Source organism: Neomonachus schauinslandi, chromosome 12, assembly GCF_002201575.2.
Source record: "Neomonachus schauinslandi chromosome 12, ASM220157v2, whole genome shotgun sequence".
NCBI lineage: Eukaryota > Metazoa > Chordata > Mammalia > Carnivora > Phocidae > Neomonachus > Neomonachus schauinslandi.
Window position 1 is genome coordinate 100019737 of NC_058414.1, and position 15200 is coordinate 100034936.

The 15200-nt window shown below is 45.0% G+C and overlaps 1 protein-coding gene across 1 annotated transcript in view; it reads right to left on the bottom strand.

Moving 5' to 3' along the window:
- Nucleotides 1–390: 390 nt before the first annotated feature.
- The window catches only part of RHEB (Ras homolog, mTORC1 binding), a 41743-nt gene continuing 26933 nt past the window's right edge, over nucleotides 391–15200 (bottom strand). The window contains exons 3-8 of the mRNA XM_021693025.2: nucleotides 13828–13895; nucleotides 8132–8214; nucleotides 7423–7479; nucleotides 7260–7307; nucleotides 6420–6501; nucleotides 391–907 (exon numbers count right to left, since the gene is read on the bottom strand). Coding sequence (XP_021548700.1) covers nucleotides 815–907; nucleotides 6420–6501; nucleotides 7260–7307; nucleotides 7423–7479; nucleotides 8132–8214; nucleotides 13828–13895 — 431 coding nt within the window. The 3' untranslated portion in view covers nucleotides 391–814. The remainder of the gene's footprint in view (nucleotides 908–6419; nucleotides 6502–7259; nucleotides 7308–7422; nucleotides 7480–8131; nucleotides 8215–13827; nucleotides 13896–15200) is intronic.

The following is a 15200-nucleotide window of genomic DNA, read 5'->3' on the forward strand; positions in this document are numbered from 1 at the left end:
CAAGCAGCAGGGAGAGGAGAAGGCTCTAGCTCTGCTCGGTGCCCCCACGGCATGAAGCCCCCCACTCAAGGTGGGGGCTCTGAGGGTGCAGGGGAGAACAGTCACTACTGGGGACTAACTCTCCTCACAGACCCTCCAAGGCCACTCAGCAGCTGGGGTCGATCGAGAGCCAGCCCAGTTCTGGGCCTCTTCCCAACCATCCCACGGCCCTACCATCTGGTGGGCCTGCCAGGTGCCAGAGCCCCAGAGCCCCTGCGGTCAGCAGGCCGGCCCGCGGCCACCCCCACCCCCACCCCCAGCGGGAGCCCCCCCACCCACCGAGGCAGGGAAAGGTTCCCTCAGTGGGACCACGTTTTCTTCTTTAAAGGCCACACCAAGTAGCTCGAGGGGTTAAGGTTTGCAGCTATTTTATTTACAAGTATACATTTAACACAATGAAATAAACACTGATATATCGAAGCCTAGTTAATAGTAGTGTAACAATATGTATCATTTTGATGATTACATTATTTTAAACAACAAACTACACTGAAAAATTAATGCCGATAAAATTCTTGGTCATAATATTATTAAGAAATACAATATATAAATTGAAAATATGATTGCTTAAAATTTGAAAATGGAAGTGAACTCATTTGGACAGAGTCAGAGTTTAACATAATCTGAAAGGGGGGTGGGGCAGGAAAAAGCTCTGACCCAAATGAAATCTTTCAGGTTAACAGAAGGAAAAAGAAGCTGAGTTTATCTTAAAGGATAACGGGCAGTCTGCTTCTTGGGGCAGGATCGACTCCCAGTGTCCGGTTCTGCAGCAGGGTTACATCACCGAGCAGGACGACTTTCCTTGTGAAGCGGCCCCGTCAATTTTTTCTGCCTCCAAAATTATCCTTCTAAAGACATCAACAGCCGTCTGAAAATCAAAGAGAAAACTAGACCGCATTAGTTTTAAAGTGGAACCCTGATGAATACTTCTACTGCTGGCAGGACTGAAGAAGGCCCACCGCCCACTGTCGCCCCGGCGGGTGGAGGTCCCCAGACTCCCTTCCTGCCCCACACCTCACCCCTGCCACCTCCTGACTCGGGAGCTAACCTCGCATCACGCTTCTGACCCGTTTTCACCGGCCGCAGTCCAAGAAGTCCCTCCCCGCTCTCCGCTCTGGTTCCTCTAGAGTTTCAGGGTCCAGTACGAGCACCCGCTCACCTGTCAGCTCTCATTCCCATCTGAACGCTGCTTTCCCGGGAGGAGGGTTCCCTCTTCACAGCCCTGAGGCACGGGACCGACAGCAGGGCAGGCGCCCTTCCCGTACCCCACTAACCCCTCCAGACCTGTGCCCCCCGCTTCCCTGAAACGCTCAGCTTCAACTTGTACGCAGCTCTGCAATGATGTAAGCCAGCTTCGAGCCCATACAAGCCCCGAGTCGTTTCCCCTCTCCCTTCTGGAGCGGCGGCACAGTCTCCAACACCGCTCTCAGCCCCGTGGCCTCCTCTCCTCCACTGACCGGTCGTTCCCCACCGCCGCCGCTCAGCCGCCTGGGCAGCCCCACAGGCCCTTCATGAGGAGTCACTGGTATTTTGGGCAGGGAATCCCCTCTTAGGCTGAACACCCGTCCCTGATGATAATCAAAAATTGCCCCTGTTCTCAAAAGCCTCAAGGGGCAGCACCTAGGTCTCGTCAATACCAACAGCTACCCCTCCATCGCCCAATGTCAAGTACCCTCCATCACCCATCTTCTTTCTCGCTCTCATTCCCTCCCTCCCTCAATAGCCCAAACTCCCCAGTTCTCAGCCCCACAGGGAAGGGTTTCCTTTGTCCAAGGACACTTCTCTGTCCCTTAACCACTTCTCATGCTCACTGTCCGCCCTGGCCGGCACTGAGCCCACAGCTCACGCCTGCTGTCACCGTACTGCGGCCTCCTTCTCGGCCAGCCGTCGCCTGCTCGGCACCTGCAGCCGCACAGCCGGAGGGGCCCAGCTCACTTTACCGCTGGGACCTGGACTCCAGAGGGGACCCTCGGCACCACCCAACTGCACTCCCCTGGTCTAGTCACTCCCCGGATGCAGCTTAAACGCCTTCACTTTCTCCCGGGATTTCTAAAGCCTCTCCCCCATTCTCACACTCACCTGGTAACTGTGTTTTCCAGTTCGCAGCATTCATGAGAGAACTCTACATACTCTGTCCACCAAACTGACCAACCCTTGAGTCTGGGCTCACCGGCTCCGGCTCCTTCCCTGCTGCCATGGACAAGGCACCCCTAATTTAGCTAAAGCTGGCCCCAGATCCCACCCCTCTTGTCTAATCAAGGTCACTGGCTTCAGTAAGGTTTCCTCCTTTCCCATGATTAGACAAAGTGTTTATTTCACTGTACAAAAATGCACAGAAAAATATTTGGAAAAACACGTGCCAAACTCTCACCAAGAAAACACAGTGTGCCTGGAATTTGGCTTTCTAGATAAATCTCAGAATTCTCCTTGATTATCTGTGTGATCTGACTCTGCCCAAGTATGTTCTTTCATCCCGTTGCGAAAATACAGCTGCAGGCCTCCACAAGAAATAAGCCAGAACTGCAAGCACGTCCCATAGTTCAATAATAGAGTACAGGATCCTCACTGACTTGATCATTTTTTCCAGCAAGCACTCTGTTAACAAAGTCCACTGAATCTGTATTACTTAGGTAAGTAATACAAATGACAAACAAGCTATATGAAAAATTATAAATAAGAAACTTGAGTAGTTCACACAGACTGGTCTCTTTTTTTTTTTTTTAAAGATTTTATTTATTTATTTCAGAGAGAGAGAATGAGAGAGAGCACATGAGAGGGGGGAGGGGCAGAGGGAGAAGCAGACTCCCCGCCGAGCAGGGAGCCCGATGCGGGACTCGATCCCGGGACTCCAGGATCATGACCTGAGCCGAAGGCAGTCGCCCAACCAACTGAGCCACCCAGGCGCCCACACAGACTGGTCTCTTATCACATGACTTGGTGTGTGGTGTGCGTGCACGCATGGTCTTTACTACATAGACAAATTCTCTCCCTACTCTATACCAATAATAGCAAGCATTCTGGCACTTGTGTGGGTTAGAATCACTTACACCTCTAATGTAAGGGAATAGAATTACTTGGTTTCTCCCCTTTGGGTGGGGAGAGACTCGCCAGGCTTAGGGTCTCCTGATTCCCCTCAGCACATTCCAAGACCACGTGGGCAGGAGTACGAGAGCGTGACAGAGAGCAGAGACATCTCTAGACACGCCTTTGAGATAAATGCTCGGGTCGTCAGTGTCCCAAGAACTGCATGTCACTGCTGTATTTACCTGATTTGGGCAAGAGGATCTTCTCGCCTTAAAGGATTCATTTCCCGTCTAATGAGGAACCTGCTGATCTGAGGACAGCGCAACAGAACAGATGACGAGTGCATCACCTCATCTTTGCGCTTCTCTGGCTTGAGCTATGTGAGGCGGCCATACGGGACCCTTGCCTCCCTCGACATGTTTGGCAACTATCAGATCCATTTGCTAAATGTATCAAAACTGAGAAGAATCACAGTAGCTGGAATCCTTTCTCTTTAGCTCTGAGCCTTCAGCATGATTCATGTTTTATCTGGGTCTTGCTACCTTCTAAAGGAAGTGCCAAGATTGAAGAATGACCCAACAGAGAGCCACATCACAAACTGGAAGCTACAGTGAAGATACGGCATAAACCAGACGGCGGAGGCCTGCACCCTGAAACCCTGCAGTGGCGTAATAACGTAGCTCTAGCAAACCATCCCAGGTCATTGTCAGAAAGCTACATTAACTCCAGGCGGTGGGCCTTCCCGGGCAAAGCCCCCGAGTCATGCTGGAGGAGGGCCCACAAGCTACTGACGCATGCGGGGCTGCCCTCGCACACACAACAGTGCCACAATCCTGCCGCCGCCTATGTAAGGACCGTGTCCAATGGAACGACTGCATCAGGACCCCCAGACCTTCACCAGAGAGAAAGACTGAAGTCAGCAAACAGAACCAAGACAGCCGGGGCCATTCAACTGCACTTCTCCACCCCAAAAAACGTTTTTTAAATGAGGTATGACTGACCTACAACACTGTGTGAGTTTGTATGTATGACATAACGATTCGGTGTTTGTATATACTGAGAAGTGAGCCCCACAGCAAGTCCAGTTCACACTCACTGCCACAAGTTACGATTCTTTTTTCTTGTGGTGAGAACTTCTACGACCTACTCTCTCAACAACTTCCAAATACAAAAACAACACAGTATCGTTAACTGTAGTCCACCATGCTGTACAGTACGTCTGAGACTTACTGATCTTCTAAGCAGAAGTTTTTATCTTCTGACCACCTTCAAATCTTGATGATGCAAAATTTCAAGCATACAGAAAAATGGAAAGAACTGTACAATAATCACCTAGCCCCACTATTCCAGATTCAGCAAATGTTAACATCTTTGCTGTATTTGCTTGCCCTCTCTTGGTCCATCCACCCATCTGTCCCATTTGGAAGTAAGTCGCAGACATTATGAAACTTGGCCCCTAAATACTTTGGTTTGCATTTCCTAAGAATGTGGATATTCTCTTCATAATTCCAATACCATCACCGCATCTAAGGAAATTAACATTACTTCCCTAATATATACAGAACATAATAAAATCTCTCCAATGGACCAAAAATGTCTTTTACAAGGTTTTTACAACCAGATTCCAATCAAGGCTGACACACAGACTCTGTAATCCAGACAGTCTGTATCTGTATCCCTCCCCAAGAATACTTTAATCTCTATTATGCTTTGGTCATGCACGAGGCCTTCTCTCCAAATCCATCGGAAAGCATGGTGTAGAGGAGAGAGGACCAAATTGTGGTTAGATTTAAACTTTAGTCCTAATTCTTATGCCATATAAATAGACTGATCTTACAAAACTCATTGACTTCTTTGGATCTTACACTCACTTCCAAAATGAGATAGTGCAACTAAATGATTTTAAGGACAGATTAGACACCCAATAAATGTTTGATTTAATTCCATTAGGAAATGAAAGTATCTCTTACTATCTCAACTCTTGGTATCTGAATTCTTACTGTCTGCACTCAAGAGCTGAGCAGAGTCACACAAATCCCTTGTTACCTGGCACTTGGGAACCAATTACACAGATTTAATCTCCCTCATTATCTGAACCCAAGGACAAAGGGATTGGACTGTCAAGGGGTTCCTGGGTTGACTAAGCACCTACCAGACAGGTGTGCCGATAGAGTCTGCCGTGCTAGACATTATGGAGAATACAAAGGTAAACGACACATCTTGGATTTCGGAACGAATTAAGGGGGTTAAGAGAAAAGAACCTTGAGGGCCAGGGGAAAAGTGGCAGAGGTGGGGAAAACAGGCACCAGGCCCACAGTGTGCCAGCCATCCTTACCCAGGATGCGCCAGTCACCCTTACTGAATAGTTTCCTCACAGACATGAACATCAACTACTCTTATATGAGCATCAAATGAGAGAACAAGTGGAAAAGACTTTAAACACTGTAAAGCACCATATGGATGTAAGTGGTGAATCGAGAAAGGACAGCTGAGGTCCGAGGAGAGCATGAAGGAAGGGCGCATTGGGCAAGTGTCCCTCGTGGGGAAGGTGGCGGGCGTACTCTGTCATGCCTGAGAAGGACTGAGAAAGGACGGGGACACAACAAGAGGAACTGGAAGAGAACCAATCTCGTCCGCCCTCCGCATCACTAAGGGCTCTGAGTCTGTTCTCTAGACAACAGGCAACCCACTGACAGGCCTTCTAGCAGAGGGCGACACCATCTGACATGCAGCTTTAAGAAGTTAGTGGCTGCAGAGAAACACTGGAGAGAAAACAGAGGCAGGAGGCGAGCTGGGGCGCTGCGGGGCTACAGTAAGGCCTTGGGAGGAAAAGGAAAGAGAGGCTGTGTGAAGCCTCCGCAGATAAAACCGACAGCCTTCCTAGGATGTGCCTTTAACGGAACATCTGCCGGGCTGACCTGGGAACAGAGGCCTGTAAAACGGTTCTTAACAGTTTCTATGTGAGAAACAATACATCCACCACACTCCGTTTCATCCTACAGAGAAAGGGGCTTGGTGTAGGCACAAAATTATTGCCAAAATGATTTAAGATCATTCTCGTTTCTTTTCTACGTCTGGACTTACTTCTGTACCAGCCTTTAATAAAAAACAAAAATAATAATCTATGTTCACAAAGTAGTCTTTTCTTCACTCTTAACTTCTGTTTTATCCTACAAATATTCTAGGTCCCTTTGGAAGCAGAATCCTGATAGCAACCCAAAGGCTGATACGAGAGTGGTGGAAGGAAGGACACAGGTGAAACAGGAGAGGCAGGGAGGGCGGGGCTCGGCTGACTGAGGGGACACAGGCCTGGGACTGACGGCTGCAGCATGAAAGGAGTTCTACAAACTTGGTACCTGATTTTCTTTAGCAGAAGATTCCAAGAAAGCCGCATTCCAAGACTCTGCTAACGCTTTCCCTTCTTCATAACTGATCACCCTAGAGGAAAAAGAAAATTCTAATTAATGTACTGCGCTCTTTATTTAGAAAACATCTATAATTATTAACAAACCAGGCTCCACTTTTATCAACTGTTTTCTTGTAACGCAGAAGAATTCTCTCTGCTCAGTCTTATCATCCAGTGTGTACCACAGAGGAGCACTTTATTAATGCCTAAGTTGGGGAATGCAACAGATGTGGCCTTTTGGGGTTACCCATGCTCTAGCAAGCCCTCGAGGTTCAGAGAACACGACTGTGTTTTCCAGTACCCAGGACACGGACTATTTCACAGCGAGCTGGGCTGTGAGCACCCGAGGAAGGGCAGCAGTGTAGGGGCCCACAGCTCAACTCTGCTGCGCACAGGCGACGGGCATCCAGCTGGTGAGCCTCCTCGTCTCCAGACTGGGCTCCGCGGCCCTGTTCGCTGACCTAATCCTGGCTGCAGTACTCAGAAACTATTTGTTGAATGAGTAAGTGCTTCTGTGGTCTCTTTAGAGTCCACTTTGCACAAAATGGTGGAAGAACCCAAAGCTAATTTCCTACCACCTTTGCTCCCTCTTTTCTAGAGAAAACACTGGTCAGGACGGGTGAGATTTTATATTGGTTTTGCTGCTTGGGTACACTCACTGCCATATTTCTGAACACAGATATGCTACACCTAAGAATATTTTCACCATGAGAACAATAATTACAAAAAGTACTTTAGTGCATACATCTCAGACTTGATTTTATAAATCAATTATTCAGAAGTTACATACCTTTCCATATGGAGGTCTTTCTTATTTCCAACCAACATAATAGGTATTCTAGTAATGTGAGACAAAAAAGCCAAAGGAAACTAGTCAGTGCCAGATCTTATTGTTCAGAAGACAGAACTGTAAGGAGTGTATCTAACAAAAGAGAGAAACTATTACTACTTACTGCACTTTCCCCACCATGTCCAACAATTTGCCATGAATAACTTTAATCACTTCAAAACTGTAAAACAGAAGCATGAAATAAGACATCCATCTTAGTGTTATATAATGTTTATCATGGGAAAAACATATAATGTCATCAACTCACCATTTTAATATAAAATAACCTGAACACAAGGAATTCCTTAATTCTTTCCTACAAATCTTTCTTCATGTGTGCATGTATTTGACACCAAGTAACCCTTACTGAGAATATTCAAAATGAAATAGGTGAGATATTTAAATGGGAAAGTCTAACACTTGGCTGACAAATCACATAAACACGAATTTTAATCTCTATTTGTAGGATGTTCTTTAGCTAGAAGGCCCTAGCAGTCAGCCTGTGATCCACATTAATATGGTGAAAACACACAAAAAGTAAATCAATTTATGTAGTTCCCATTTCCATTAGCAAAAGAGCTCAGATCATGTGCAATCACTATCTAGGCAGCTGGAGGGAAGAAATACAGTTTTTATTCTATCAGTGTCAGAGAACGTCTACTGGGATATTTTTTCTCCCTTAACAACCTATTTGCTCCACAAGACAATCACTGAAAAACATTTAGTCTGGAAAGTCTGAGTTGCTATAACCAATTCCATCAGATCCTTTAAAACGATGAATGCTATCTATGCAGAGCAAACAAACTCAAGCAAGCAGCAGGAGTGAGTCCTACCTTTTGATTGATGTAACAGAATACACAAGAATGTAACCATTAATATCTATGGAGTATGTCTGAGGAAAGATGGAGTATTCATCCTGTGGGAGAAAAAATAATTCCATTTGAGTAGAAGTCTTCATGCAGCATAACAAGCAATCTGTACCCAAAGTTTTTCACACATGACCTGGTCAAAGAAATCAAAGGAAACAAAGTGGATTAAAATATTCTTCTAGAAACACAGCCTACACACTTAGGACTTATTTAAGACTGGTTTGGGGCTGATAATTGCTTTAAGCCAACATTCAAAAAGCGACTCTGGCTATTCTAAGACTTTTGTGGAGAAGGCTAGTAACTTCTGCAATTCCTGGGGAAAGAGGATGGAAGGAATGATAAGACAACAGGTCCTGTGATCTTATAGGGGGCGAAAAGGACTAACAGTTCTTTTATGGAGATAAAGTCCAGAACTTTAGTTCTCATGGGAAATTCATGAGTGCTCCTGGTTTATTCCATAAATCTGTATTTTCCTACCTAAAACTGTTACGTCCTCACTAAACCTATTCTCTGCGTGTAAGTCACAACGGCCGGAGTGCCAGTCTATTGGTCGTTAGTGGGCTGTCCCCAGCACTTGAGAGGGCAAGGAGAGAGGAGAAAATCAGAACGCTAGACCGGGTGTACCCAGACTTCTGAGGATCAAACAGTTATTTATTGAGCAAGTTTAAGAATTAAAAACAAAGGTACACATTACATAACAATGTATCAGTACCCAGTTTCATAAAGCAGCTTTAGGAAACTCAAAACTCAGCTTTAGAATTATTAAAGCATACTAAAGGTCTAATATCAATGCAGTGTGTCTTAGGACAATGCCACTGCCTGGTATAAAACATTTTATTCTCTGTTGAAATATAATTATCAACATGCCACTTATCCTAAGCACTATTATAGAAAATCAGGTCAAACCATCATTATATCAAGTAACTGTCTCTGTTAACTTTGCAATTCCACAGTATGGTTACAACTAATGTTCATGATGGCCCTGAATTACTGCCCCAAATTATTGCTATTTACCATAGTAATAAAGTATCTTTAAAAAATAAAAATCAAAGGAAAATTAAGTTTTACTCTCAGCTCTTTGATATCATCAATAGTAATCATTCATCAGAAGACAGCGTTTCTACATCTCAGGGTTTACCACATTTGCAAAATAAAACCTTTGTTTTCATTATCAGTTTCATATTAGTTTCATTAAATTGAGTTCATTTTAGTGTTAAATTCTGAGAATGCATTTTTGTTAATGGAATGAGAGGTCTTTAAACCCAGATTAAAAACAAAATTCCAAATGATTTTAGTCGCCAGCTGAGCTGCAGTATATCCAGAGTTCAAACCACCTTTTCCCTGAAGAGAAGACATGGAAATAAAGAAAAGAGTCATCGTATTTCAGAGGGGTGGTGCAAACCACCACCAGTTAGAAAGTATCACGGGGGGCGCCTGGGTGGTTCAGTTGGTTAAGTGACTGCCTTCGGCTCAGGTTGTGATCTCCAGATCCTGGGATTGGGCCCCACGTCGGGCTCCCTGATCAGCAGAGAGTCTGCGTCTCCCTCTCCCCTTGCCCACTCGTGCTTTCTCTCTCGCTCTCAAAAAAAAGAATAGTATCAGTTGAAAAGAGATTAATAAATTCAACTATATGAAAATGAGAAAGTTCTTCATGACTAAAAACCTTTCAAACAAAAACCATAGACTGAAACCAAAACCTTGCGGCTCACGTCACATACAATGCTGATTTTCTGCGCATTATGAAGGGGTCTCTCAAACCAATAAGCCAAGACGCTCCGCCCAAGAGAAAAAGGGCAAAGTACACGGACAGGAGAACTCCCAGAGAAGGAGATACAAATGCCCTCAAACAGGAAAACACGCTCAAACTCCTTCTTGAGAAAAAAAAATACTTATTAACCGGGATACTCTCCCTCACCTACTGGAGTGGCACGTAACAAGAGAGTCGCTAAAACCCTGCGCAAATGCGCGTGCAGGTGAGAGCGCGCACTCGCTCCTTGCGGGCGAGAACGTAACTGCCGGCCGGGGACGTGCTCTCACACGCACGCGCGCACGGCCCCAAATGACGCAAGACGCTGACGGCCGGGGCCCCTCCCGGCGGCAGCGAGGCTGGAAACCACGTCCGTGTCCATCAGTCGTCCGAGTAGGCTGTGGCCAAGCGACACCGTATTATGCAGCCACGTGGAGGAAAACCGCGGCCGTATGTATGGCTATGGGATCACCTCCAAGATGGAGACACGGAGATACCTTACTTCAAGCGAGAAAAAGAAAAAAACCCCAACTCTATCTGTATGTTCATGTAGACAATATCCGGGAAGCACATACCATAAACCGGTGATGGGGCTGCTCTCGGAGGGTGGAGCTAATGCCGCCGGAGGGGGAAAGCCCGCAGTTCTACTATTTACCGTTTTGCGCTATTTTATTTCTGTAACATGTGCATTTAGTACTATTTTTTTTTTAAAGATTTTATTTATTTATCTGAGAGAGAGAGAGAGAACGAGAGACATAGAGCATGAGAGGGGGGAGGGTCAGAGGGAGAAGCAGACTCCCCGCTGAGCAGGGAGCCCGATGCGGGACTCGATCCCGGACTCCAGGATCATGACCTGACCCGAAAGCAGTCGCCCAACCAACTGAGCCACCCAGGCGCCCCTATTTAATACTATTTTTAAAAAACTGTAATTTAATACTTGTTTTAAAAGGGGGGATTTGACATTATAAACACGACTGCCACTGAGTCACTTGTCACTGAGTCTACTTAAATTAGGCCCAAACAAAATCTTTCATGCAAACTAAAAATAATCGACCTGTATTTAACTATGTTCATCATCATCCCTTGCTGGGCAATGAAACCAGCTACGATATAAACTACTAAGTAAATAGGACTTGCCATCATATGTTGCTACAGTTTTACTCCTAAAACGTGTACACCAGTGAACAAATGTGCTCTAGATGGCGGTGACAGGATCTGTCCTTTCTTCATCATCTCCCCCGCCACTGGGGGTCTCAGCCCCAGCCCAGCGGAATCCAATTTTCTTTTCTTTTTTAATTTTAATGATTTTTTTTTTAAGATGTATTTATTTATTTGACAGCGCACGCACAAGCAGGGGGAGTGGGAGAGGGAGATGCAGGCTGCCTGCTCAGCAGGGAGCCCAACGCGGGGCTCGATCCCAGGACCCTGGGATCATGACCTGACCCAAAGGCAGATGCTTAACGACTGAGCCAGCCAGGCGCCCCAGAATCCAATTTTAGAAACAGCTCTTGGAGCAGCTGTAAATGTGACATCTCATCCAGTTGCTACCAAACGAGGTGTACGTGGTTCTACAGCACAAGGAAGTGCGCGCATCGCATAATCACGGATCACAGATACGAACATGACCTTCTATTCCATAGTCTCCCAACTGAAATATTCTGTGCAAAAATTCTCTAACTATTCTTATCTGGCAGTAAGAGCAAGACAGGCAGAGCTAGTCACTGACCTTGCCTTTGCCATCCCTCACACCATACACTCACTCCCCAAGATCTCTGCTTCTTTGGAGGGGGGGCATCCTTTATTATTCTGTCATCAAAACAGTTAAAGGCATGTGATGGTCCAGTGTACATTTAGACTTTAGAGCAAAATAGAACCCTAGAGGAACACATCTTCTATTTTGATAAGGAGTCAACATAAAGAAATTTTCTCTCCAGAAAAATGTTTTCAAGGACAGCTCTGCTCCAAGTATAAGCGACACCCTCACTATTCCATTCAGTGTCTTGTTAACATCAACATCAAGCTGCCATGCTAGGCACTCCTCTGGTCTTAGAAGCATCAAAGATTTACAAATAAGGACCAAATCCTCGTGAAACTCACACATCCACTCTAGACCATGCGACAGTCCTGTGAAGGCAGGCACTACATCGCCAATTTACGGAAGAAGAATCTGAGGCACAGAAAGGTTTGTAACTTTCTCAAGGTCAGCTGGTTAGTAAAAAAACCCCAGGATTCAAGCCCCGGCAGCGTGACTGCAGAGCCACATTCCAACAACTCTGAAATACTGGTTCTCCTCCTGGCCTACTACAAAATGTACTTCTACAATAACATCACATAAAAGTGATTTGCCAATTTACATCCTCATCCCCACTTTCCAGAATCTTAATGAAAATTCAAAATGAAGATATAAAAAGCAAACCCAAATCTTGATGATGTCAGAGGCCCACTATGAATGATGTGGCCGTATTTCCTTGCCCAGGACACTACCGTTTAACACCTGCTGTCCCAGCATAATTATTACCAGGGCTCCCTTCACTCTTAAAAGTGTCTTGTTTTAGGCAATAAATTACAGTCACCTTAACCATAAAAGATACAAACTCTGAGAATCCAATACAATGTCTTATCCCAGAGGCTCTTCTATGGTAACTTCTAAAATAAGCTGTGTCCTCCACATCCTCACTCTCCTATGAAAACTTCTACTGCTCCCCTTGTTCCTTTAAGCTCCATACCCCCTTTCTGTCACTGACAGGTACCTGCAGAATAAGAGCCTAGGACGGCTCAGCTCTAAGACAGCCATCGTGAGGTCTGGTGACGGAAGCCCCTTATACCCACCACCAGGGGGCATGTGTAGGGTGAACGAGGGAGACACGTGGTAGATCTCTATGATATACACATCCCATTTATTTTCTTTGAAGCTTCCAGAATTGAAACTCCAGGGTTTCTTCAGTGCTCACCCCCCTCAATATACCTATTTTCTTGCTCACTAGGGGGCTACACTTTGCTTCTGTGTTCACTTCAAAACATAAAGCAGAGGGAGTTCATTCCAAACCCATAAGAAGGCCACACCATTCTAGGTCTATCTCAATCTCCCCAGGTTCCAGAAGAAATGCCTCCATTTAACATGGCAGACCAGATTACACTACACGCACCCTCCTGCTAGTCTGATCCTTTGTCGATTGTAAAATGCAAGGAAGGACTCAGAGACCAACATCCCCACATCCAGCAGCTGTTTAACAGATTCAGCCCAACAGAACGGTTTCTAGTAAAGGCTGGACTGGGCGCCATGGGAATGGGGAAGTTTAGCCATCAGGGTTAAGGGGTTTGTTTGTACTCTTCAAGTTCTCTGAATTTCTTTCACCCACTGCTTCTAGTCAATTCCCTTGGTCTTCCATTCCTCAAATCCCTACTATGTTAAACTGTGACTATGGTGTTGGTTTATTTTTATTTTTTTGGTTATTTAATCTTTGGCAATTACCTACTATCTATAAATCAAATCTACACTCCCTAATCTAGTAATCATGTGACCTATCAATAAACCAGCTCCTTTCTGCCCTATACCTTTCTCATGCCTTTCCTCTGGAAAAGACTTACTTTTGTCTTGATGTAACATACATATTAGAAAGGAAGAAAAAAGTACTAATAGGATCCTGATATAGAACGCAAGTTTACAAAACGGAAATACACTATCCTACGGATAAATACAAACCTTCCCAATGCTATGAGTATATTTCACACAATTCTAAAGTAGAAGAGCAAGTTAATGATTTGGAAAAACTGCCATAAATGTCTTGGTAGACAGCCCGTTAATAAACCCCAAAGGGTTTCCTTGGCATTGCTGTTGTGCTGAAGCATCGATGGTGGGGCCGGGACTGCCAGACAGAAGGACAGCGAGAAGATTGAGACACTAGAGACTTACTTGCCCCGCTGTGTCGACAAGTTGAAGATGATATTCTTGTCCATTGACTGTGATCAATTTTGTGAAAGCTACAGGGAAAAAAAGGAATTAAATATTAGTTTAAAAAGTTGACTTTAGATCACTTAAAGCTTGCACACTGATGACCAACTAAGCAGAGTCCCTAATAAGTTCATAAAAAGATCCCATAAAACAAAATGGAACAGATCACCCCGAGTTTACAGATTCTTCCCCACTTCCACAATTTAACTAAGAAATACTGGCTGACTGATGAAAATCAAGGTTTAGTACGCCTTGAACCTTTATCAAAGGAACTGAAATGAGGCAACAATTCATATCCTATAAGGCATTTGAGTGCTCTATCTATGGCTAAGCCTTCCTCCTCTTGTGAAAAAGTGAGATACATGACATTAAGTTTGAGATCTAGAATGAACCCAAAGCACAAAACTTTTCATTAATTTATAGGAAGTCTGGTGTCAGAGCACAAAGAGCCAATATTAACTGCAGTGTTGAGAACTTTCAGTACATAAAAAAATTAACAATTTTATTGACAGATAAAACAGCAATGGAACAGGTGTTCTGCGTGAAGCCATCATGCCCACTTAGCTTAAGGATCCAAGCAATTTTGTGACAACTTCTTTTCCCTACCAAGGGGGGAAAAAAAAACCAGACTCAAGTAACTTCCGGAAAAGTCAATTCAGAATTCTGAGGAGATAGACTTCAAACAAATGCAGACAAAAGAGGAAAGAACTATTAATAGTAACAGATTATTAAAGTGTAACCATCTGGAACCCTGGCAAGGAAAGGGGAACTGATGTCTTCTGCATTCCCGGTCCCAACCATTTGTTTCAGACATGCGTCCTCCAATCTCCTGGCTGCCCACTCTACTTGACTAGAACTGTGCAGCAGAATCTATCCCTTGCACGGCTGGGAGAGGACCCATTGTTGCCCACGGTCTCCCACAGCCAAAAAGGGAAGCAGAAACACACACAGGAATACTAGGAGAGAAAACTTTAAGTGACAAGGGGGATACAGAGAGATCTTATCTGAATGCTGAGTTCCACAGGGAGAGAAAGGGATGCTCATGCTAGCATCGTAGCCTCCTAGTGCAAGCAGGGGTGTGGGAAGCAGGTGGGCAAAAATCACAGACCAGGCCACCCAAGCTGGTTGCCACACTTTCATTCTTGTGCCTTTGATGGAAACGACCACTTTAGGGAATAATTAAATCCGATGAGAACTGAATCCAAGTATTTCAAGATAGGGAGTACCCAATATATTCGGTTTCGTCAATTCTAAGAAAAAATTCTACGGTATTTTTTTTTCCCACATTGCAACCTCTCTGAACTTGGGATGCATCTTGCATTGACTGCGCTTTC